At 39.3% G+C, this 24,117-nt stretch overlaps 1 protein-coding gene across 9 annotated transcripts in view; it reads right to left on the bottom strand.

Moving 5' to 3' along the window:
• The window catches only part of IL1RL2 (interleukin 1 receptor like 2), a 53,021-nt gene that overhangs the window by 16,049 nt on the left and 12,855 nt on the right, over window positions 1-24,117 (bottom strand). For 3 of the 9 annotated variants that reach the window (XM_004031523.5, XM_004031524.5, XM_055378372.2), the window contains exons 5-8: window positions 22,262-22,421; window positions 11,900-11,974; window positions 5,023-5,152; window positions 4,088-4,224 (exon numbers count right to left, since the gene is read on the bottom strand). In XM_004031523.5, the coding sequence (XP_004031571.3) occupies window positions 4,088-4,224; window positions 5,023-5,152; window positions 11,900-11,974; window positions 22,262-22,421 (502 nt within the window). The remainder of the gene's footprint in view (window positions 1-4,087; window positions 4,225-5,022; window positions 5,153-11,899; window positions 11,975-22,261; window positions 22,422-24,117) is intronic. The other 6 variants (XM_063695666.1, XM_063695670.1, XM_063695665.1 and 3 more) reach the window with 2 other exon arrangements.

Below are 24,117 nucleotides of genomic sequence, written 5' to 3'. Positions count from 1 at the left end.
CCTAGGCCACGCCATGTTGTAAACATCTTGAGGCCCAAGATTTCTCATTTACTATTGCACATCTTTAAATACATGGCACAATAACTAAGAACACATTTGGTGCCAAAAAAATTAATTCATTGAGTAAGTCCCAATGCAGCCAGTATAGACGCACTGCACTACACACCGGTGCCCAATCCAATCCTGGGCACTTGTGAGAACCTCTCACTTCAATCATAAGACAGATCCTTCCTGCTTCCTCATCCTCTACTCTTCTTTGCCCTTTGTTATAATTCTTTCTAGGGGTAACATTGCCACCTCTCCCTTTGGGACGACTCATGTCTGGGAATATTTAGTGTCTGTTTCAGAGATCTTGGTTTTGTTAACTGTCCTGATAAGAAGACCATGCCCACAATACTAATGAGGCTCAGAAAGCCTCTGGCACATAGACAGGAGTGATGCTCTAAAATTCTCGGGCTCTTCACTCATTGCCTTCAAGAGTACTCATGCCCTCTGCTCTGTAAACGAGCTAAAAGAGAATGAAATTGGAAACAGGACATCAATGAATACATTCAGAGGGACTCAGGGTTTTGAAACAGAAATAAATGGGGAGCCCACTGTTGATGTACTGGATGTCCTGTTAAAGGTTAATGGTGGTATTCACCATCTGAGTCATTTGACTACTACCAGCCTTCAACTGAGATGGTGAGTGAGCATAAGTAATACACGAATTCACGGAAGAGCACACCCAATTTAAACAACCTTCTAAAGACCCTGCTTCAGAAAAACCAAATAAGATTCAAATCTGGAGGTGTCTTTAACAAACATAAGGAAGTCAAATGGAGAAGCTATAACCTTAGCTCTGTCCCCAAGTAAACCAACAAGAGGTTTGGATTTAAAAGGGTGAAGTTCCTAGAAACTCAGGACAAACAAAACTAAGTCAACAGAACCAAAATACTCTACATTTGAGATAAAATGAGCATTGCCAGGAACTAAGGGATTTAAGAAGCATGAGCTTAAAACAAAGGAGATAAAGGACTCCATCCCTCCACAAGCTTCACAAGTGTTAACTAACTGGTCACAGCATTAGCTCCTCTGAGCTTGGACTTGGCCTCAGAATCCTTTGGAACACAGTGCTTTCAAAAAGTTCAACAAGTCAGTATTGGGATGGAAATCGCCATTGGTCAGCTTCAGTCTATATTATCCAGTAAAGAACTCAAACTTCTAGGTTGGGACAGATTTAAGTTGTAACCACTTCAGGTCTCCTGGACTCTCCAAGGCTTCTTACAACAGCTTCTCTTTTCTCTGGGGTGGACCCTGAGTCTCTGTCTCTGGCCTAAGCGAGGCTGCATTTCTGCTGTAAGCCAATGGAAAGTCAGAAGGGAGGAAACGCCAGCAGGCTCTGCTTGGGTGAAAATAGGTTTTCAACCTGTCCTCACTGACCTACCACACATTTCTGCACTTGTCTCAAAGTCACCTCCTTCATCACAATATGAGCTCACAAAAGACCCACGTTTGTCTCTGATCTGGCTCTCTGTTCTGTGGGGTAGATGAAGGTGACACCTGGGAAATGAGTGGGAACAAGTAGATCAGGAGGCCCTGAATGTCAAGCCGGGAGTTTCCATTTCATCACCTATCAGTAAATATCGGTGAATCACATTGTAGAACAGTATGGCATTATATAGAAATGTTAATGACAGACTCTCACCTGGCAATTCTACTCTTCATGATATATCCTGGAGGGATGCCTCTACATGGGTACACAGACACACAAACAGGAATTTCCATAGCAGTATTCTTTGTTAAGAGTTCCAAACGCAAAACAATGCAAACCACATATTTATAGCCCAGTGGATAAAGTGTGACCTAGTTATTCAATGGACTAGGATACGGCAACGTAAATTAATGAACTAAGCTACATGCTATATCAGTGAAACACTGATAAGCCCCCACACCTAAGAAAATAAAGCATACTATATACTTCTCTTAATATAAAACTCAAAAACAGGCAAAAATAAATTGTATTATTAGGACTATCAGCATAGATAGAAAATCAAAGAAACGACTTTCCTAAAAGTTGGGGGGATGATTATCAGGAGGGGAGGATCGGGGAAGAACATCCAGGGGTTTTTCAGGCAATGCATTTTTCTTAATCCAGGTGGTAGTTTCATGAGTGTTTGCTATACAATGACTTGTTATGTGATGCAGATATTCTGTGTTCCTTTACCATATATGTGCATACGTTATAACATATATATGCATTATATTCCACAATAAAAAAGTATAAAAGAAAATTCCAGCTGATTCTTACGACAGTCGTGGAAGGAAGTCGCTATCCTCCTCATTTCCCAGATGAGGAGACACGGGCACAGAGAGGTTGAGTGACAGTGCTGTCCTCACCCAGCTCCTAAGTGGACAAGATAGGATCTGAGCCTGAAAACCTGACCTTAAATTGTAGGGCAGGAGTCACCCTACCATCCAGCTCGTTAGTGGGAATGGGCAGGAGGGGAGGAATCCACAGAACTTGGCAACTCATTGGGTGTTGGCATGAGGGAGGATAAGGGAAGGCATAAAATGACCCCAGATTTTGAGCCTGAACAACGTGGAAGATACAGGAGTCCCACTAACAAAGGTAAGAAAAAACAGAACCAGGAGGTTGGAGAGTTTAAACATGCTTTCTGACATCAGCCAGTGTATCTGCAGTCCCTTACGCAGCTGGAAACACAGAGCTGTCACGGGGGAAGACAGTATACAGCTCAATATATGGAACCTGTTTGCACCTGCCCAGGAATGACAGTTGATGCCATAAAGAGGAAAGAGATTTGAGGGATGAGGACACAGAAAGAAAAGCAGCACAGATGATGAACCTCTTAGAGGTACCAGAGAGAGAGAGATGGCAAACACAAGACTGACTGGGGGAAAGTGATGGAAAAGGATGCTTTATGACAAGGAAAAGCCAGTGAGAAGAGAAAAAATGGGCAGTGGTGACACATGAACCCAAGGGTCCTTCCACATGTCGCAACCCAAGGATTCCCCATGTGCTCAGGGTGAGGAGAGGGTGCTGTGCTCACTCACAGTTAAGGCAGCTGAGGCCAGAACGACACTGGCCTTCAGGACACAGAAGTGAAGCAGAGAACGTGCACACCCAGAGCTGCAAGCTGCCATGCACAGATCCCTATTCACTGCAATTCTAAGGGAGGTAACGGGCACTTAGGAGGCCAGGAGCTTGGCAGGGGCAAAGGCACAATTGCTAACTCCATACAGCAACCACTGTGTTTTCTGTTAGGTTCTAGAAAAATATTTGGTAGGGCTTTAGCTTGATGTATGCAAGCATAGGTTTAACTGATCATTAAAGGACATCAGCAAATTCAAGTCCTCTCTCTTGCATGTAGCTAGCCACACACGTGCACGTGCAAACACACACACACTCACACACACACACATACACTAATGATATTAATAAAATCAAGAAGAACGACTGTCTTGGTAAACCACACAGCATTTTGCAAGGTATTTGACACACCTCCCCTGATAGGTTACGAATTTAAAGTTGTTCTCCTGATTCTGGCTTCACCCTCCACTATCTATTCACTGACTTTATTACCTCCAATGGATAATCAATTAGTTCTGTACGGTGCTCAGAGTGCAATTTGTATACACACATTGAGTTGGAAGCCCTCCTGCTTAAATATCAGAATTCAGCCTCTACAGATAATTTTACAAAGTTCCATGGTAAAAATATACATAGGCATTTTGGCTTTATATCAAATTATTTATAATAAATCTAAAAGTTGAAAATCAAAAGCAAAACATTTGGCAATCACGCTTAATAAAGAAAAGCTTTTGTTTTCTTTCTGTTTTGATGTATAAAATCTGGATGTATTGAAAATATGGCACTTTCAAAATATACTGCAATAAAATCACAGCCTCACTCCAACAACATTATGAGCTGTTGCATGAGCTTTTCCCTAGATTTCATATTGAGTTTGTCCTTTTAATATCACCCTCATGCCTCACACTGAGCATTTAGAGTCACTGCTCCTTCAGATGTGTTTCCTGGCCATCGTTTTCAACACTCTGAACAGTGTGTAACCCACTGGAGTATTACCTGGGAGCTGTAATATAATGTATGCTGTGGACACTCCAGCGTGGCACACGAAAGGAAGGCCATAATCTTCCATTTTCACTTCCAAGAAGGTGATGTTTACTGTGTACAAATTATGTTCCCGAAAAGAGACATGGGTTCTATAAAAGAAAAGAGTAAGTCATTAATACATGAGTCAGATTTACCCAACATATTTTATAATCTGTTTTCTGGAGATAAACTGTTTTCTTTGAGAACACTTTGGGCCATCATGTTATCCTAAAAATACTTTGCTGACTGGCCCAGTGAGGTTTGTAGATTGTATATTTCCAAATTTGCATTTTCTTCTGCATGGTGACAAGGAAGTATGGTTCTGCTAGCTACAGACACCATTCTCAGCCCAAAAGGCCCTTCCCCTATTCCTCTCCAAGTATCCTAACTTATCCATACTGCAAGGCCCAACACAAGCTCTCCTGCCCTCTGACTTCATTAGTTTTATTTACACCACTCCATTTATACCACCATAACTTGAGTTTATACCCATTCAATTAGCTAATGATTATGCACTGTCTTCCCTAATAGTCCCTATTGGTGCTTGTTTAGTATAGCAAAGAACTATACTACTATTTCTTTCTTCTACTGTTGCAATATACACATTTGTGTCATTTCCAGTGTTTGCTTTGCATGCCCAGGGCATTAAGCTTTGAAGGCTGATGGCTCATGATATAACTGAATGGAAATGGGACTAATTTTGAGTAGTAGCTAAGAGAAATGGATCTTACTGCTCTCAGGGATACCTGGCCTTTTACCATATCTCCCTAACTATGTGATAGGTGGGATTGATAACATGAATCATTGAGAGGCAAAAACAAGAGGAGAAGGCAGTAGTGATACCAGATTCACTTAGATGGAGAAATCCTTGCTAGCGTTTAGAGAAGTCAAAAAAGCAAAACACCTACTCCACCCCTTCTCTGATTCGTTTGGATTCATCATAGTAATCATCCACCAAAGTGTTATTGACTCTCCAGCATCGTAGATTTGTATTATCCTTGGTGTCTGTTATATTGCAGTCCACAATCAGAGTGGTACCTAAAAAAAACCAATATCATCAATATTCAATGAAAATTCTACAAACTTTCAAATTTGTTAACATCTGGATTACAAGTGCATCGTACTCTCGAGCCTCGAATACCTTTTGATTACCAGAAATAGCCCCCTAGGCAAATGTTAATCTACTTTTTTCTTTCCCTGGAGAGAGACCACGGGGGGCAAGTGGCCTTCCAGGACATCCATTGTAAAGGGACACATACATTACCAAACATCATCAGGTACACAAATGCTATTTCTACTCCTAGTAACACTAGCAAAGAACTTGACAGTTCACAAAGTATTTTATGCATTTTATCCTTCGGTCTTTGTATCTTCAAAACAATCTTACAAGGCAGGAAAAGGGGAGGGGCTATTATCCTCATGTTAAGGATGCAAAAACTGAAGTTCAGATAGATGGAGTGACTTGCCCAAATTAATTAGAGGAAGAAATGAAATATGAACTCTAGATTTCTAACACCAAATCCAGTGATATTTCTGCTTCACCAAATGTAACCCCCACCCTTTCCCTCTCTTTCCCTTATCCTGCCTCTACACACATTCACAAATTTCATTAATTTATAGTCTCAGTGGACTTTGTCCCATGAGCCTAGTAAATTCTAACATTCAAGGGGTGCTCTTTATTCTAAATGATATTTTTTTAAAAATGATTGTGAAATATAACACGCGTGTACCAAACAGTATAGAATAGAAATATCAAGTTAGTGAATTATCATAAAACAAATATCTGTAACACTTTCACCTCATCAAGAAAACAGGATATTGTCTGAATCCCAGAAGCAATGTCTTTTGTCCATTTTTTAATCAAATTATTTGTTGTTCTGTTTTTTGTTTTTTGTTTGTTTGTTTGTTATTCAGCTGTTTGAGTTCCTTCTATATTCTGGATATTAACCCCTTGTCAGATGCACAGTTTACAAATATTTTCTCCCATTCTGTAAATTATGTTTTCACTCTGTTGATTGTTTCTTTTACTGTTCAGAAGCTTTTTGGTTTGATGTAATTCCATTTGTCTATTTTAACTTTCGTTGTCTGTGCTTTTGATCTTATCCAAAACATCTTGCCCAGTCCAATGTCATGAGCAATTCCTCTATGTTTTCTTCTAGTAGTTTCATAGTTTCAGGTCTCATATTTAAGTCTTTAATCCACTTCAAGTTGAGTTTTGAATATGTTAAAAGATAGGGGTCTAGTTTCATTCTTCTGCATGTGGATATCCAATTTTCCTATCACCATTTATTGAAGAGACTGTTACTTGTTTAATGTGTGTTCCTGGCACTTTTGTCAAATATCAGTTGGCTGTTGATTTGTGGACTTATTTCTGGACTCTCTATTCTGTTCCATTGATCTATGTGTCTGTTTTCATGCTAATATCATGCTGTTTTGATTACTATAGCTTTTTAGTATATTTTGAAGTCAGGTAGTGTGATACCTCCAGCTTTGTTTTTGGTTTTGGGCCTTTTGGTCTTTTTCTCAAGATTGCTTTGGCTATTCAGGGTGTTTTATGGTCCTATACAAATTTTAGGACTGTTTCTTCTCTTTCTGTCAAAATAATGTCATTGGTATTTTAGTAGGGATTGCATTGAATCTGTAAGTTGCTTTCAGTAGGACGGACATTTGAACAATATTAATTCTTCGGATTCATGAACAAAGGATATTATCTTCAGTGCTGAACAAAAATAAAAACTGCCATCCAAGAATACTATGCCCAGCAAAACTATCTTTCAGAAATGTAGGAAAAATAAAGTCCCTTCCAGACAAGCAAAAACTAAGGGAATTCATTGCTGCTAGACCAGCCTTACAAGAAATCCCTAAGGAAATGCTGCAACTGAAAGTGAAAGGGTGATAATTACCATCATAAAAACATGTGAAAACTAACCAGTAGAGGTAAATTCCAAATCAAATTCAAAATATCTCAATTCTGAAATGGTGCTGTGTAAATCTTTCAAGCCTCTAGTAATAAGTTTAAAGGTCAAAATGGTCAAAAATAACTACAGACACAATTGGTTATTAAAGAACACGCAATGTATAATGATGTGTATTAAGGCAACAAAAGTATAAACTGTTAGGGGGACGATAAAAGTCTAGGGTATTTTATGTGACCAAAGTTAAATTGTAATCAGATTAAAATAGCCTATTATAACCATAAAAGTCTTTATGTTAGCCTCATGGTAGCCACAATGGTAGAAACTGCAGCAGATACACAATAAAAAGAGAAAGGAATCAAAGCTTAGGACTACAGAAAACCACCAAACCACGAAAGTAAACAAGAGAGAAAGAAAGAAGCAAAGGATCGGCAAAACAACCAGAATGCAATTAACAAAATGTCAGGAGTCATGTTCTTACCAATCAATAATAATCTTGAATGTAAATGGATTAAATTCTCTAATTCAAAGACATATAGTGGCAAAATGGATTAAAAGAAAAAAACAAGAACCAACTATGTGCTACCTAAAAGAGACTCACTTTACTCACTGACTCACAGTAGGTCCAGTAAGGATACATATACACGGAAAGTGAAGAGATGAAAAAAAGATATTCCATGCAAATGGAAAACAAAAGCAAGCAGGAGTAGCTACACTTACATCGGATAAAATAGACTTCAAGTTAAAAATTATAAGAAGAGACAAAGAAGGTCATTATATAATGATCACTAGATTGTTGAATTCCGTTGTTGAATTCTCAATTGCATTTATTTCATTCATTTAATTATTAAGCTAGACTTCTCTTTGGTTCTTTTTTTAATATCTATCTGTTGAATTTCTTATTCAGATCATAAATTGTTTTTCTGATTTCATTAAATTATTTGCTTATATTATCTTGTATCTAGCTGGGTTTCCTTAAGATCATTATTTTGGATTCCTTTTCAGGCATTTAGTAAATCTTATTTTCTTTGAGGTTTGTTACTGGAGAATTATTGTGCTCCTTTGTGGTATCATGTTTCCTGTTTTTTCCTGTTTTTTCATGTTTCTTGTGTCCTTATGTTGATAGCTGCACTTCTAGTGCAACAGTCATCTCTTCTAATTTTATGAAGTAGCTTTATTAGAGAAACACTTTTTCTGTAGATGCATCCTAGCATGTCAGTTGGATAAGGTTTGTTGGCTTTGGTTCTAGACAGAGACAGAAGTGTAGTCTTCATGCAGTTTCTTCAGCTACAATCCACATCTGCAGTATCTTTGAGTGTCTCGGTGGCCTGGGCTGCAGGAGTTTGTACTGGCAGTGGCATGGCTTTGCAGGGTGCTGGGCTACCATGTTGGTTCTCAGGCCAAGGGTGTGTGTGCACACACAGTAGGTCCAATGGAAAAGAGGTGTCGTCTTGCCAGGTGCAGGGCTACTGGGCTGTTTCTCAGGATGAGGGTGAGTATGTACACCCTCATGGGTATCAGGGTGAGCAGAGTAGGTCTGCTGGCTAGGGGAAGCTTCCCCAGTTGTGCAGGACTGCCTGTCCATACAGGAAGCAGGGCACCATGTGCGTTTGGGCACCAGGATCACAGTAATTTCATAGGGCCCATACTCTAAGTAACCAGGATTGTGGAGTTGTAGCCACCTGTATGAACATGGTGGAATGACGGGAAAGCATTGGGGATGGAGAGATGCAGTGGCTACTGGCCCCCAGAACAGGACTCACTCTAGCAGTAGCTATGATTCCAAGACAGTGCCATGATGTAGCAGCGTGGGTCATAGGGGATAAGGGTATGCACAAGGTAGTTTCCTGCACTGGAGCAATATAGCCATGAGAACTCCAGGCTGCTCCCCAAAGTGGGCTCAGGACCTGTGAGGACTGCAGGTTTCTTCTGTAGCAAGAACTGCAGGTGTCTGTGGTAGTAATGAAGGTTGCAGAGGCCTTCTGCTTACCTTTTACCTGCAAGGAGAAGTTTCTCTTGGCTCCAAGTCAATCTTGGTGGGGGAAACAGAGTGACAGAGAAAGGATGATTTCCTCCCCTCTCTATGCTGCCATCCTGGGTTTCTGTGCTCCACAGGAATTCCATCATTTCCATGCTGCACTCCAGCGCCCTCCTTCAGACACGCTAGTCAAAATGTAGCTATTTATTTTATATTTTGGCCGTTTTGTAGGGGAATTAGTGCTAGGAACCCCTAGTCAGCAATTTTGTTGACATACTAATAATCTCTATCTTTATAATATATTTTAATACTTACAAGGAAATGGCTCTTTTTTCCTCTATTCAATTTTTTCTTGGCTAACTGTTTCCAGCATTTTTGACAGAAATTTTAGAAATGTTTTGACAAGTTTTAGGATATTCGGTAATTTAATTGGTATTATATTAAACTTGTATATTAATCTAGGATAAATAACATTTTTAATACTGAGGGTTTCTATTTAAGAACATCTTCTGAAATTTCACTAAAACACATATTCTTTTATGTTCCATCTATAAAATGATAAAATGCTGCATTTTTAATCATGTAGGCAAGTCTTCCTAATTTCTTGTTCAATTGTTCCTTACTGTTTTATTTCTTGTATTGCAATTGTGAATGCCATTTTCCCTGATTACATAATATGTGCTATTTCAGGCATGTAAAAATGCTATTAGCTTTGAATGTTTATTTTCTATTAAAATAGTATTAATAAGAAAATGCTAGTGATTATAGTTTTTTACTTAATTTTCTCAAAATTTCTAAGTAGAAACCAGTAGATCATGTTTTAAAAATTATGTTTATCTTCCTCCCTCCAAGACTTCCAAAACTCCTTCTCTTGCCTTTTAATTGTCTAAATACATTGGCTAGAATTTCCAAAGACAGGAGTAGAGGAAGAAAGTCAATTAAGAGAGATAAAACAGCCAAATTTGTCTTTTAAGACTATTCACATAATGAGTAATGTGTAGACAATTATCCTTTATTATAGGTATTATTATTTCCTTGAAAGTTTAAAAGAATTATCCTAAAAACATATGGGCCTAGAGGCATTTAAACAGATTTTATCTCTTACCATTTGTTGTTTTATATAAGCTTTCCCATATTTCTAATTTTTTTATATTTGGGTGTCTCTGCACTTTGGGGATTAGATTTGCTGGAAGTTTAACTTTCTCCCCAACCCCCACCTCAACTCTTCTGTTCTTAACCAACTCTGGGACAGATTCTATTAGTTTATTTTCCTTTAATAAATTCATTATTTTCTACTTTTATTCTTGTTGTTTAGTTGGTCCTTTTATAGAGTCAGATGGTTAGTTGTATATTTTAATTTTTTCCACACTTACTAATAATAATGTTATTTAAAGATATAAACTTGTTTAGATTTGGTCATATGCCATGATATTTGATATGAGGTATTCTCACTATCATTATTTTCTAAATATTCTTTAACTATGGCTTTGGCTCTCTAATCAAAAATGCAAATAATCAAGAGATTTTTTGTTGTTGTTTAAGTTTTTAAATTTTTTTTAGTTTTAATAGACAAATAATAATTACATACATTTATGGGTGCAATGTGATGTTTTGATACATGTTTATGTTGTAGAATAATTAAATCAAGCTAATTAACAAATCCATCACTTCACATACTTATTGAGTGCAATTATTTTATTGTTTTGGTTTAGATACAAATTTTTACATTTACCGTATCATTATTATACCCCATGATCTGTACAATTTCCTCTCTTGGACTCTGGTTTTTCATAGATGTTTCTGAGAGTGATCTATGTATTAGACACATTACTTTTACTATATTCCTCGAACCATGTAGACTCTTACTTTCCTAGTAAATTTCTCAAAGCAAGAGTAAGTTAAAATCTCCCCCTACAACTGAAACAATTGTGTTGTTTTATTGTATTTCTGAGACTTTTAGCATTATATATTTTGATACACTAAGACACATAAAACTTTCTATTTTGTGAGATGTTGAGATTTTTGTCTAATTTGCTTTTTTTTCAGATGTAATACAACATATTTATTTTACTAGTGATTTTTTTTGTTTTGTTTTGTTCTGAGATGGAGTCTCACTCTGTCGCCACTGGAGTGCAGTGGCGCGATCTCGGCTCACTGCAAGCTCCGCCTCCTGGGTTCACGCCATTCTCCTGCCTCAGCCTCCCAAGTAGCTGGGACTACAGGCGCCCGCCACCATGCCCGGCTAATTTTTTGCATTTTTTAGTAAAGACAGGGTTTCACCGTGTTAGCCAGGATGGTCTTGATCTCCTGACCTCATGATCTGCCTGCCTCGGCCTCCTAAAGTGCTGGGATTACAGGCGTGAGCCACCGTGCCTGGCCACTAGTGATTATTTTTTAATTTAAAAAAATAATTTGATGCCTTTTTATCTACTTAGATCACAAATTGAGGCAATGCTTATTGATCCTTTTCCATGTAGATTAAGGAATATAACATCATAATTTTTTTCACTCCTTTAATATACCTTGCATTGTGAGGTAATATAATCCAGAACTCCTGGTCAACATTATTTAATAGTAGTTTTATATTATATTATGTATTGTCTGGAGAATTATTTGCATTTTCATTGCCTTTGCATAAACAGATTTATAATAATCATTTTGGGCCCATAGTCCTCATTGCCAGACTTCTCTGCTACCACAACTTTTCCACTCTTCGGCTCTCTGGTGTTTTATTTTGATTCCTCTCCCCATGAGCTCAGGTATATCCAAAGCTGGAAACTGGGTGTGTATAGGATTTATCTTCATCCTTAACATTCAAAATATTCACCAGAATATGCAAACATAATGAGCTCTTCCCCTGGTGATTTCAATGGCTTCAATGATTTTACTCACCAAGCTGTACTTCAATTGAATGATTTTTTGGATAAATGATTTTAGGGACACTTCCTCCATATCCAGCTCTTTCTGCTAAGAAATCATACCCACAGGAAATTGCATTAGAATCACGTATGATACATTCCCAAGTACTTTGATGTAATAGCATGAAGCCCAACAGAGCAGACCATCAATAAGCTCTGGTCAAAATCTCACTCCATAAATACACATTTTCAACCAGAAGTAACTGAATTGCCAAAAAAGAAAAAAAAATAAGCTAGAAGCTGAGCTATCAACAGAGTTCATTTTGGCCATATTTTGGTATAAACCATAAACTATATTCTTTATAATATAAACTAATAAGCTTTTATAATAAAATCTCAATACTTAATAATCCAAAAACACTTTGCAGGCAGTGGCTATAGGCAAAGGCCTGGCTTAGGTGCTAGCTTGAGAGAAACAGTAACCCTCTTGTTTTACCTTCAAAAAACTCCCTCATGCAGTTCCTGTTCCGTGGCAACCATTAATCTGTTTCCTATTTCTATAGTTTTGTCCTTATAAGAATGTTATATAGATGGAAAAATACATAATATCATGTTTTTGAATTACTTTAAAATAATCTTGGGAACTGGTGGGAGTGGGTAGAGGTAAAGATGAAAAAAGTCTATCCAGAAGTTGATAATTGTCAAAGTTGGATGAGGGATCTGTGAGGGTTCATCAAATCTTTGGTTTTCCTCTTCCTCCTCCAACTCTGCATTTCCATATTCTTTTATATCCCATCCTCTTCTACTATTCTTCTAACTCTTTCATCCTACCATCAAACTTTAGCATTATCTCCCTGTATTGACTCCCTGGACTCCCTGCCCCTCAGTCTTTCTCTACTTCTTCCCTCTCCCATTTGTCTGCCAAAATTTAGCGATCACCTACTTAGTTCCAGCATTCCTCCTACATATTTGGAGTGGGATATGGAAAAGTTGTAAGAGAGGAGCTAAGAAAAATGCAAAAATACATATCTTTTATGATGGCAATAATAATTGTGCATTCCACAAACTATTTAAATGCAGCATGTCCCAAACAAAAGTTATCCCCAGCTAGTTAATGTATCATCACCCACTAGATCACACACATATAAAATCCAGAAGCCATTCTAGGCAACAGCTTTTCTTTCACCTTCTTCAACTTATCAATCACCAAATTCAACTACTTTTACCTCCTCATTTCTCAGTCTGTCTTTTTCTTCACTTCTAAGCCTTCTATTTTCCATTATTTTCCTAAGCAATCTCATTCACACCCACTACTTCAAATACCATTTCAAGGCCAATGACTTTGAAGGTCACGTCTCCAGTCCTTCCTCTAAGCTCCATGCCCATACAGGCCATGACCTACTCTGGACCTCCACCATCCAAAGGCACCTCATACTCAACGTAGCAATGACCAGACTCATGATCTCACTCCTAAATCTGGTTTTCCTCCAGAGCCATTTTCCTTCACTGAATAGCATCACCATCCAGTCAATAGTGCATGTCAAAAAGCCTGGTTAACTTTTTTGACCTTGCCATATTTCTCCCCATATTCAGTCCAACACTAAATCTGTGGGTTTTACCTCTTAAGGTGCCTTGAACCCATCCATATCTCTCCATCTTCAATGACATCATGTTACCTGTGCCTTCATGCCTTACCTGCACTTCTGCACCTGCACTTCTGATCCACCCTGGAATGGATCATTCTGTGCACAGCAGCCAGTCTGCTGTTTCAGAAATGAAAATCAACTCATGCTACTCTCCTGCTTTTGATCTGTCTGGCTGCTTGTCATTATTCTTAGAATAAAATTCATACTACTTACTCTGAATTGCTGGTTCCTACTTGATCTTGGCCCCCGACTACTTACCCAACCTCATCACCTACCATAATTTCTCTCATTCAGGATCACTCTAGCCCTGCTTTCTACTCTTCAGATACTCCAAGTTCCCTCTTGTGCCAGGGTCTTCAAATTTGCTACTTCCTCAGTCTGGAAAAAATCTCCCCAACTCCATCATCCACGTAATGCTTCCTGACCATCAGCATCACTATTATCAGAAAGCTTTCCCTGAGCCACTGCCTTCTCACCAGGCCCTGGTCTGTTTGAGCTCAGATTTTTCCTTTCCTTCACTGCTTTCATCTTCCCTATAATTACACATCTTATTAGTGAATTATCTGATTATTCTCTGCCTTCCTTTCAGCCTTCAAGCTTCATCAGAGCAGTGGGGGTGGCTGTTTTCTTCACCACCATGTTCTCTCTGCCTGGCACAGAACCTAGCTTTGTTCAGTACTCAGCAAGGAGTTCTTAAATGATTGCTTGAAGAAGAGCTCCCCCATGGCCTCTTCCCAAGTTGAGACTATCAGCACTCTTTTGGATATTTTATCAGCCTCCTAAGTGGTCTCCAAGCTGCCAGGCCCTCTTCAACTCTGGCTTCAAACCATCTCAATACTGACGTCTCCCATCACAAATGCAGCCCAATGACTCTGCATTTGCACCGTCCCAGGGCCCTTCAGTGGCTGCATGGTAAAGCCTATGCATAAACAGTCCCCTGGACCTTGCCACTGCTTAACTCCATGACCTCAGCTCCTACCCTCCCCACCCCATACTCACATAGGCTCTAATGAAAGTCGTTTTAGATCCAACATAAACATAATGCTTAACACTTCCATGCTTTGTCCTATACTGTTCCCTCTGTTCTCTCTGCCTAGAGACCCCTCCTCACCCTCCTTTACTTTTGTGAATCGTATTCATTCTTCAAAATTCAGCTGAGAACTCCTTTCCTCTTGGAAGCCTTCCCAGACCATTTGCGCGCCACCCACGGACCCTTCTTACTCTTTTCCTGCTCCGCAAACACTGTCTGTGACCCTACCCTTAGCACATAATGTTAAAATGATCCATTTAACCCCTAGATTCACCATCACCACGTCTGACAGTTTCATAGTAGAAGAAACAATGCTTTTCACTTTTGAATTATCAGGACCTTCCATAATACTGGCATATAACGGATCATAAATAAATGTTTATTGAACATGAAGTAGTGACTACTGAACCCAGTTACTTCTTAAGGGATTCTTCATTTTACCTGAGCAATTTCACCTTACAAAATTTCCCCTCAGTTACCAATGTAACATTAATGCATTATAGTAGTCAATCATTCACTTAATAAATAGATCTGTGCCTAGTCTAGGCCAGGCACTGGGCTCAGGGCCAGGGATTCAACTGTGAACAAGATGAGGCAGGTGCTTTCTTTCAGAGAGATAATGGTCAGCAGAAAACCCAAGAGCAGGAAAATCAAAAAAACCTTGTACAATTAATTTTCTTAATGACTGTGCTTTTAGCATGAACAATTAAAATTGAAAACCACCCCAAAATATTTAAATCAAATGAGCAGTTGCTGCAAAGAACATAGGAGGACTAGAACGGGCTCTCTAGAAGAACAGCTGGAATGCAGGGAGTCACTGGACTGTACAGAGTAAAGGGCCTTGTCATGCATAGGCAGCAGGGAGCCACCCATGCTGACCAGATCCCCGTAGGGATCCACACCACCCAGAAATAGCTCATCTCCCCTAGTACTCTGAAGTGTGATGGAAACTAGTGACAAATAGGAACATCTACATCAAAGAAGTATCCAGCCTTTAGTTCTTCTCATCTAGATGAGTAAATATAGAAAACAACTTTCTACTAAAGAAAGAGCAAAAGCCACCACAGCAGGAACTCCTTGTCCAGTGTGTTTGGAAAAACCAATGCTGGCCTGGGCATTGAATGCCAGAGCTCTGGCTCTGTTTCTGACAATAACCAGCTTTGTGACCTTCAATAAGTTGCTCCCCTCCTGGAACTCTGTAAAATGTATAGCTTGGGGAGAGAATGTGGAACAAGATGGCAGAACAGAAGAATCCGCCAGTTGTCTCCCCTACAAGGACACCAAGTTAACAACAATCTACACAGAAGAAACACCTTCATAAGAACCAAAAATCACTCATAGTATCTGGTTTTAAATCTGTATCACAGAAAAGGACGCCAATGAGATAGAAAAAACAGTCCTCAATCACCAATGCCACTCTCGCCAACCCCTGACAGTGGCGGCATGGTACTGAGAGTGTCCCTGGTTGCTGGAGGAGAAAGGACACCACAATTGTGAGGCACTGAACTCAATGCTGTCTTGTTAGAACAGAAAGGAAAACTGGACCAAACTCAGCTGCCACGGGCTCATGGAGGGAACATTTAAACCAGCCCTAGACAGAGGGAATTGCTAATCCCAGTGATCAGAACTTGAGTTCCTGTAAATCTTACCACCACAAGCTAAAGTGCTCTGGGCCTCTAAGTAAACTTGAGAGGCAATCTGGGCCACAGGGACTGCAACTCTTAGGTGAGTCCTAGTGCTGCCCAGAGACGGTGGACTGGAGTGGGACATGCAATATACCTCAGTATTCCCATCTAGGGCAGCCAAGAGAGTGTGGGCATCACCCCTCTTTATCACCCCAGACTGCACACCTTGCAGCTCTAAAAGAGACGCTTTCCTTCTGCTTAAGGAGAGGAGAGGGAAGAGCGGAGAGGACTTCACTTGCATCTTGGATGCCAGCTCAGCCACAGCAAGAGAGAACAATGATCAGAGTCATGAAGCCCCTGTTCCAGGCTTCCCAGATAACATTTACAGACATACCATGGGCCAGAAGGGGACCCGCTGCCTTGACAGAAAGGATTCAGTCCTTGCAGCATTCATCACCTGCTAACTTAAGAGCCCTTGTGCCATGAATAATCAGTAGCAATTATCCAGGTACTACATTGAATGCCTTGGGTGAGCATCTGAAACTTGCTGGCTTTAGGTGAGACTGAGCACATTACTAGCTGCAGTGATTATAGGGCAAAACTCCTTTTGCTTGAGAAAAGCAGAAGGAAAAGTTTGTCTTGCACTTCAGGTACTAGCATAGCCACAGGGGAGGGTAGGTCATGAAGCAGGCTCTTGAGGTCCCTGATTCTGGGACTTGAATCTTGGATGGCACTTCTGCACATGCCCTGGGCCAGAAGGGAGCCCAATGCCCTGAAGAGTGAGTCCCAGGAAGGCAGCATTTGCCACAAGCTGACTTAAGAGCTCTTGGACCTTAAGGGAAAATGTGCGGTAGTCTGGCAGTACTCCTTGTGGCCGGCTGTGGCACTGGCTATGGATGCTGAGGCTCCTCTGCCTTTGGAAAGGGGAGGGAAGAGTGGGAAGGACTACGTCTTGTGGTTTGACTCCAGCTCAGCTGCAGTACAAAAAAACACTTGGTAGACTTCTAAGGTTTGTTTACTCTAATCCCTCACTCCTAGACGGCACCTCTGGATCCACCCAGGGCCTGAGAGACCTTGCCAGTGGCAATCAGCCATGATGGGAGGGACACAGGCCTGGCTGGCTTTGCCACCGGCTGATTGTAGAGCACCAGGGCCTAAAGCAAACATAAGCAGTAGCCAGGGAGTGGGTAAAGCAGGCCTTGGGCAAGACCCAGCGCTGTGCTGGCTTCAGGTCTGACCCAGCAGTCCTAGTGGTCATGGCCAAAGCGGTGCCTGTGTCACTCCACCATCAGCTTTAGGTGGCTCAGAACAGACAGACAGACTCTGTTTGTTTGGGAGAAAGTAAGGGAAGAGAACAAGTCTCTGCCTGATATCCAGAGAATTCTCCCAGATATTGTCCAAGATCATCAAGGTGGTACCTCTACAGGTCTGCAAGAACCACAGCATTACTGGGCTTAGGGTGCCCCCTAAAGCAGATACAGCTTTGACCAAAACACTCAAATCCTTTGGAAGGCCTTCCCAAGAAGGACAAGTACAAATAAGTCCAGAGAATGAAGACTACAATAAATACCTAACTTTTAAATGCCCAGACACTGAAGAACATCTACTAGCATCAACACCATCCAGGAAAACATGACCTCCTCAAATGAATTAAATAAGGCACCAGGGGCCAATCCTGGAGGAACAGAGATATGTGATGTTTCAGTCAGAGAATTCAAAATAGCTGTGTTGAGGAAACGCAAAGAAATTCAAGATAACATAGAAAAGGAATTCAGAATTCTATCAGATAAATTTAACAAGGAGATTGAAATAAGGTTTTTTAAATCAAGCAGAAATTCTGGAAATGAAAAAATGCAATTGGCATATTGAAGAATGCATCAGAGTCCTTTAATAGAGGAATGTATCAAACAGAAGAAAGAATTAGCAGGCTGGAAGACAGGCTATCTGAAAATACACAGTCAAAGGAGACAAAAGAAAAAAGAATAAAAAACAATGAAGCATTGCATACAGAATCTAGAAGATAGCCTCAAAAGGGCAAATCTAAAAGTTATTGGCTTTACAGAGGAGGTAGAGAAACAGAAAAGAGTAGAAAGTTTATTCAAAGGGATAACAGAGAACTTCCCAAACCTAGAGAAAGATATCAGTCCCCAAATACAAGGTTATAGAACACCCAGCAGATTTAATCCAAAGGAGACTATGTCAAGACATTTAATAATCATACTCCCAAAGGTCAAGGATAAAGAAAGGGTTCTAAAAGCAGCAAGAGAAAAGGAACAAATAACATACAATAGAGCTCTAACACATCTAGCAGCAGACTTTTCAGTGGAAACCTTATAGGCCAGGAGTGGCATGACACATTTTAAAAACGTTTACTCTAGAATAGCATATCCACAAAAATAACCTTCAAACATGAAGAAGAAATAGACTTTCCCAGACAAACGAAAGCTGAAGGATTTCATCTACTAACCTGTCCTACAAGAAATGTTAAAGGGAGTACTTCAATCAGAAAGAAAAGGACATTAATGAGCAATAAGTAATCACCCAAAGGCACAAAACTCACTGGTTATAATAAGTACACAGAAAAACACAGAATATTTTAACACTGTAACTGTGTTGTGAAACTGTTCTTATCCTAGAAAGACTGAATGATGAACCAATCAAAAATAATAACTACAACAACTTTTCAAGGTGTAGTGAGTACAAGATATAAATAGAAGCAACAAAAAGTTAAAAAGCAGGGGAATAAAGTTAAGGTGTAAAATTTTTATTAGTTTTCTTTTTGCTTGTTTGTTTATGCAAACAATATTAAGTTGTTATCAGGTTAAAATAATGGTTTATAAAATAGTATTTTCAAGCCTCGTGGAAACCTCAAACCAGAAAAAATGCAATAGAGTCACAAAAAAATAAAAAGCAAGAAACCAAGTAATATCACCAGACAAAATCACCTTCACTAAAAGAAGACAGGAAGGAAAGAAAGGAGGAAGAGAAGACCACAAAACAAGAAGAAAACAAATAACAAAATGACAGGAGTAAGTTCTACCTATCAATAATAACATTAAATGTAAATGGACTAAACTCTCCAATAAAGAGACGTAGAATGGCTGAATGAATGAAAAAACAAGACACATTGATTGTTTCCACACTTCACCTATAAAGACACACATAGACTGAAAATAAAGGCATGAAAAAAGATATTCCATGACAATCAAAAATAAAAAAAAGAGCAGGAGTAGCTATGCTTAGAGAAAATAGATTTCAAGACAAAAACTATAAAAAAAGACAAAGCCAGTCACTATGTAATGATAAAAAGGTCAATTCAGCAAGAGGATATAACACCCAACACTGAAGCACCCAGATACAAAAACAAATATTATTGGAGCTAAAGAGAAAGATAGGCTCCAATACAATAATAGCTGGAGACTTCAATGTCCCACTTTCAGCATTGGACAGATCTTCCAGACAGAAAATCAACAAAGAAACATCTGACTTAATCTGCACTATAGACCAAATGGATCTAATAGATCCATTTACAGAACATTTCATCCAATGGCTGTAGAATACATATTCTTTTCCTTAGCACATGGATCATTCTCAAGGACAGACCATATGTTAGGTCACAAAACAAGTCTTAAGACACTGAAAAAATTGGAATAATATCAAGCATCTTCTCTGACCACAATGGAATAAAACTAGAAATCAATAACGAGAGGAATTTTGGAAACTATACAAATACATGGAAATTAAACAGTATGCTTCTGAATGACCAGTGGGTCAATGAAGAAATTAAGAAGGAAATTGAAAAATTTCTTGAAACAAATAATGGAAACACAACATACTAAAACATATGGGATACAGCAAAAGCAGTACTCAGAGAAAAGTTTATAGCTATAAGAAGAAATAGTAGAAGAAATAAATGAAATTGAAATGAAAAAACCACAGAAGATCAATGAAACAAAAAGTTGGTTCTTTGAAAAGGGAAACAAAATTGACAAACCTTTAGCCAGACTAAGAAAAAAAGAGAGGAGATACAAATAAATAAAATCAGAAATGAATAAGGAGACATTACAACTGATACTGCAGAAATCCAAAAGATTATTAATGGCTACTATGAGCAACTATATGCCAATGAATTGGAAATCCCTCTAGAAGAAATGGGCAAATTCCTAGACAAATACAACCTACCAAGATTGAACCAGGAAGAAATCCAAAACCTAAACAGACCAATAACAAGTAACAATATAGAAATTTTAATAAAGTATATTTATTAAAGAGAAAGAAGTCTCTTTATTAAAGAAAAGTCTAGGACTCGATGGCTTCACCACTGAATTCTAACAAACATTTAAAGAAGAACTAATACCAATCCTGCTCAAACTATTCAAAAAAATAGAGGATGAGAAGATACTACCAAATTCATTTTATGAGGCCAGTTATTACCCTGATATCAAAACCAGACAAAGATACATCCAAAAAAAAAAAAGAGAGAGAGAGAAAACTATAGGCAAGTATCTCTGATGAATATTGATGCAAAAATCCTCAACAAAGTACTAGCAAACAGAATTCAACAATACATTAGAAAGATCATTCATCATGACCAAATGGGATTTATCCCTAGGATGCAAGGATGGTTTAACATTTGCAAATCAATCAGTGTAATACATCGTATCAACAGAATAAAGGCTAAAAACCATATGATCATTGCAATTGATGCTGAAAAAGCATTTGATAAAATTCAGCAGGTCATGATAAAAACCCTCAAAAAACTGGAAGTAGAAAGAACATGTCTCAATGTAATAAAAGCCATATGTGACAGACCCACAGCTAGTATCATACTGAATGGGGAAAAACTGAAAGCCTTTCCTCTAAGTTCTGGAACACGAGGAGGATGCCCACTGTCACCACTGTTATTCAACATAGTACTGGAAGTCCTAGCTAGAGAAATCAGACAAGAGAAAGATATAAACGGCATCCAAATTAGAAAAGAAGAATTCAAATTATCATTGTTGGCAAATGATATGATCTTATATTTGGGAAAACCTAAAGACTCCACAAGAAAACTGTTAGAACTAATAAATTCAGTGAAGTTGCTGGATACGAAATCAGCATACAAAAATCAGTAGCATTTCTATATGCCAACAGTGAACAATGTGAAAAGATATTTTACAAGTAATCCCATTTACAATAGCCACAAATAAAACCATATCATCATTTCAAAAATATTAAAATACATAGGAATTAACCAAAATTAAATACCTAGGAATTAACCAAAGAAGTGAAAGATCTCTATAATGAAAACTATAAAACACTGATGAAAGAAATTGAAGAGGACACCAAAAAATGAAAAAATATTCTATGCTCATGGATTATAAATATACACATATTACATAATATATACACCTATTATGTGTTTAATATATAATATACCCATTATTATATATATAATACACCTATTATTATGTAATATATGCACATACTATATATAAATATATATACCTATTATGTACCCACAAAAAATTAAATTAAATTAGTGGCTTGAGCTAATTTACTTTTAGGGTTTCTTCTTCCCCTAAGGTTCTACTTTCAAACCTCCAGGCATATGTTCAAGAGAGCTGGCTGCTCTGGGCTGAGAACACAGGTCCATGAGCAGCAGGATATCCCAGGACCATGTCCAGAACTCTGAGCTCTGCGGCACTTGAGGCAGGGGAGGCCTCAGCTGGAAGGCCCACAGGAATATTCACGACAATGAAGGCTGAGGTGAATGACAGTCATGTTCATCACATCTACCATTGTCTAGATACTTGTGTTTCATCAGGTACCCCAGCAGCTAGTCTATGTCCATGATCTCATTTAATTTTCACAAATCAACCAAGAGTTTTGAGTGTTCTGTTGTTCAGAAGAGGAAACTAAGCTGCTCATGCCCTTCTGCCTCACTCTTCCCACCTTCTGATTCTAACAGTGGCAGGTCTGAGAGCCTACTAGCCTTCAGGGAAACCAAGACCTAGAACCACTCCTGCTCAAAGCCCAAAACCCAAAGCCAGAAGCCAGTTCACACAAAGCCAAGAGAATACAAGGCGACAGGCATACGTGAGCATACTTACTGATGCTCACAGTGATGCCATTTAAAACCTCGTACTGCTTCCCTGAGTGTGTCAGTATGGCTTGACATGCGTAGTTCCCTCTGTCCTCTGCCGAGACATTGCTCACTGAAAGCCTGGTTTCCAAAACAGTGAACCGCTCCCCTTTAATCTCGTTACAGTCCTAATACAAATAAAAACAAAATTCAATTCAATGAATACTTAGAAACCTGTGTGATCCCTAGAATTTAGGTAATTTACAGTCTAACTGGAAGACAACAGATAGCTAGCTAGCTAGGTAAATAGAAAAATAGGTAGATGATAGATTGATAATAGATGGATAGATAGGCAGCAGAATTCCCTGCCCAGTCTGTATATAATGTGTATATATGTGTGTGTGTGTACATATATATGTGCATGTTTGTGTATATAGATATACACAGATTTGACAAAGGATATTTTACAGGCTGAAGTGAATGATACAAACACTAAGTCTAGTAGGACTTGAGAGGAGAGTGGCCTACATGAGTTGGAAGGAAGACTTCATGGAGGAACACTGAGCCTGGGTCAGTTTTTCGCAGGAGGACATGAACAGGCAGGAATGTCCTCCACCTTCAGGGGCCCATGTCTGCCAGTGGACTCCCGCTTAATGGCCAAAGACCCTCTGCCAAGACTGGAAACCCAGGTGAATAACAACTGCTCCCACTGCCTTGCGGGCCCAATTACACTTTCTGCACTTATCAAGCGTTGGACTTTATGGAAGTCCAAAATAATTCTTCACTAACATCCAATTTGAAGGTCTGAACAGTGATCAAAGGAAGCTGGCCAGGTTTATGGTGGGCAGATGTCACATCACTTCTCCCGCTTCCCATGCCTCCTCCATGGACAAGGCAACAACCTCACACCCAACCAACCAGAAGACCAGTGAGTCTCAGGAATGCTTTCTCTCCCAGCAACCACCCAGAGCACAAGCCTCACTGTTCCTCTGTCCTGTCCTAGGCTCACATTCTCATGCTAATCACCAGTTCTTTCATCCCTTGGGCCAACTTCTGAATTCTCCCAAACCTGCTCCCTGTCCTCCAAGAAGCTGCAGTCCACAGAGTGACTGCTTAGCTAATTGAGTCCATTTGTTCATTCAAACATTTGAATTCCTGCAGTTTGCCTGCACTGTGACAGGCCTGGCCATGCAGGACTAAGATGCAATCCCTCTCCTCAGGAAGTGCACAATCTAAAAGATAAAATCAACATGCAAACTCCTAATTACATAAATATTTACCTGCCCAAGTGTTAAGCTCTCTCCTCACTTAGGCATGGTTCAGAGTCACACTTCATTCTCCACCCCTGGAACAGCATGAATAGAGCCGCCCAGCAGGATGCAGTAAATAATTAATGCCAAACAAGCATTGGTTTATTTATAATGTGAAATGCTACTTCTTAGAAGGCTTACATTATTTCCCTATAAATACCTGATATGGGAAACCAACTCATAATCTGACAACTGCTTATCAAACAAAATGGGAATTACTAATCAGAGTTAGATGTATAAAGGGATCAGACTCTGATATTGTGATGTCTCCTTTAGGATACAGACAAGCACTTTTTTTTTTTTTTTTTTTTTTTTTTTTTGCTGGAACAAGGTCTTAGCTCTGTCGCCCACTTCCTGAGCTTGGGGGATCCTCCCACTCCAGCCTCCCGAGTAGCTGGGACTACAGGTACGTGCCACCACACCCCAATTTTTTGTTTTTTTAGTACAGATGGGGTTTCACCATGAAGCCCAGGCTGGTCTCGAACACCTGGGCTCAAAGAGTCTGCCCACCTCAGCCTCTCAAAGTGCTAGGATTACAGGCATAAGCCACTGAACTCAGCCCAAACAAAGCACA

The sequence above is a fragment of the Gorilla gorilla genome, chromosome 12, assembly GCF_029281585.2.
Source record: "Gorilla gorilla gorilla isolate KB3781 chromosome 12, NHGRI_mGorGor1-v2.1_pri, whole genome shotgun sequence".
NCBI lineage: Eukaryota > Metazoa > Chordata > Mammalia > Primates > Hominidae > Gorilla > Gorilla gorilla.
The sequence above is the reverse complement of the archived record's forward strand: the minus strand, read 5'-3'. Positions and strand labels throughout refer to the sequence as shown.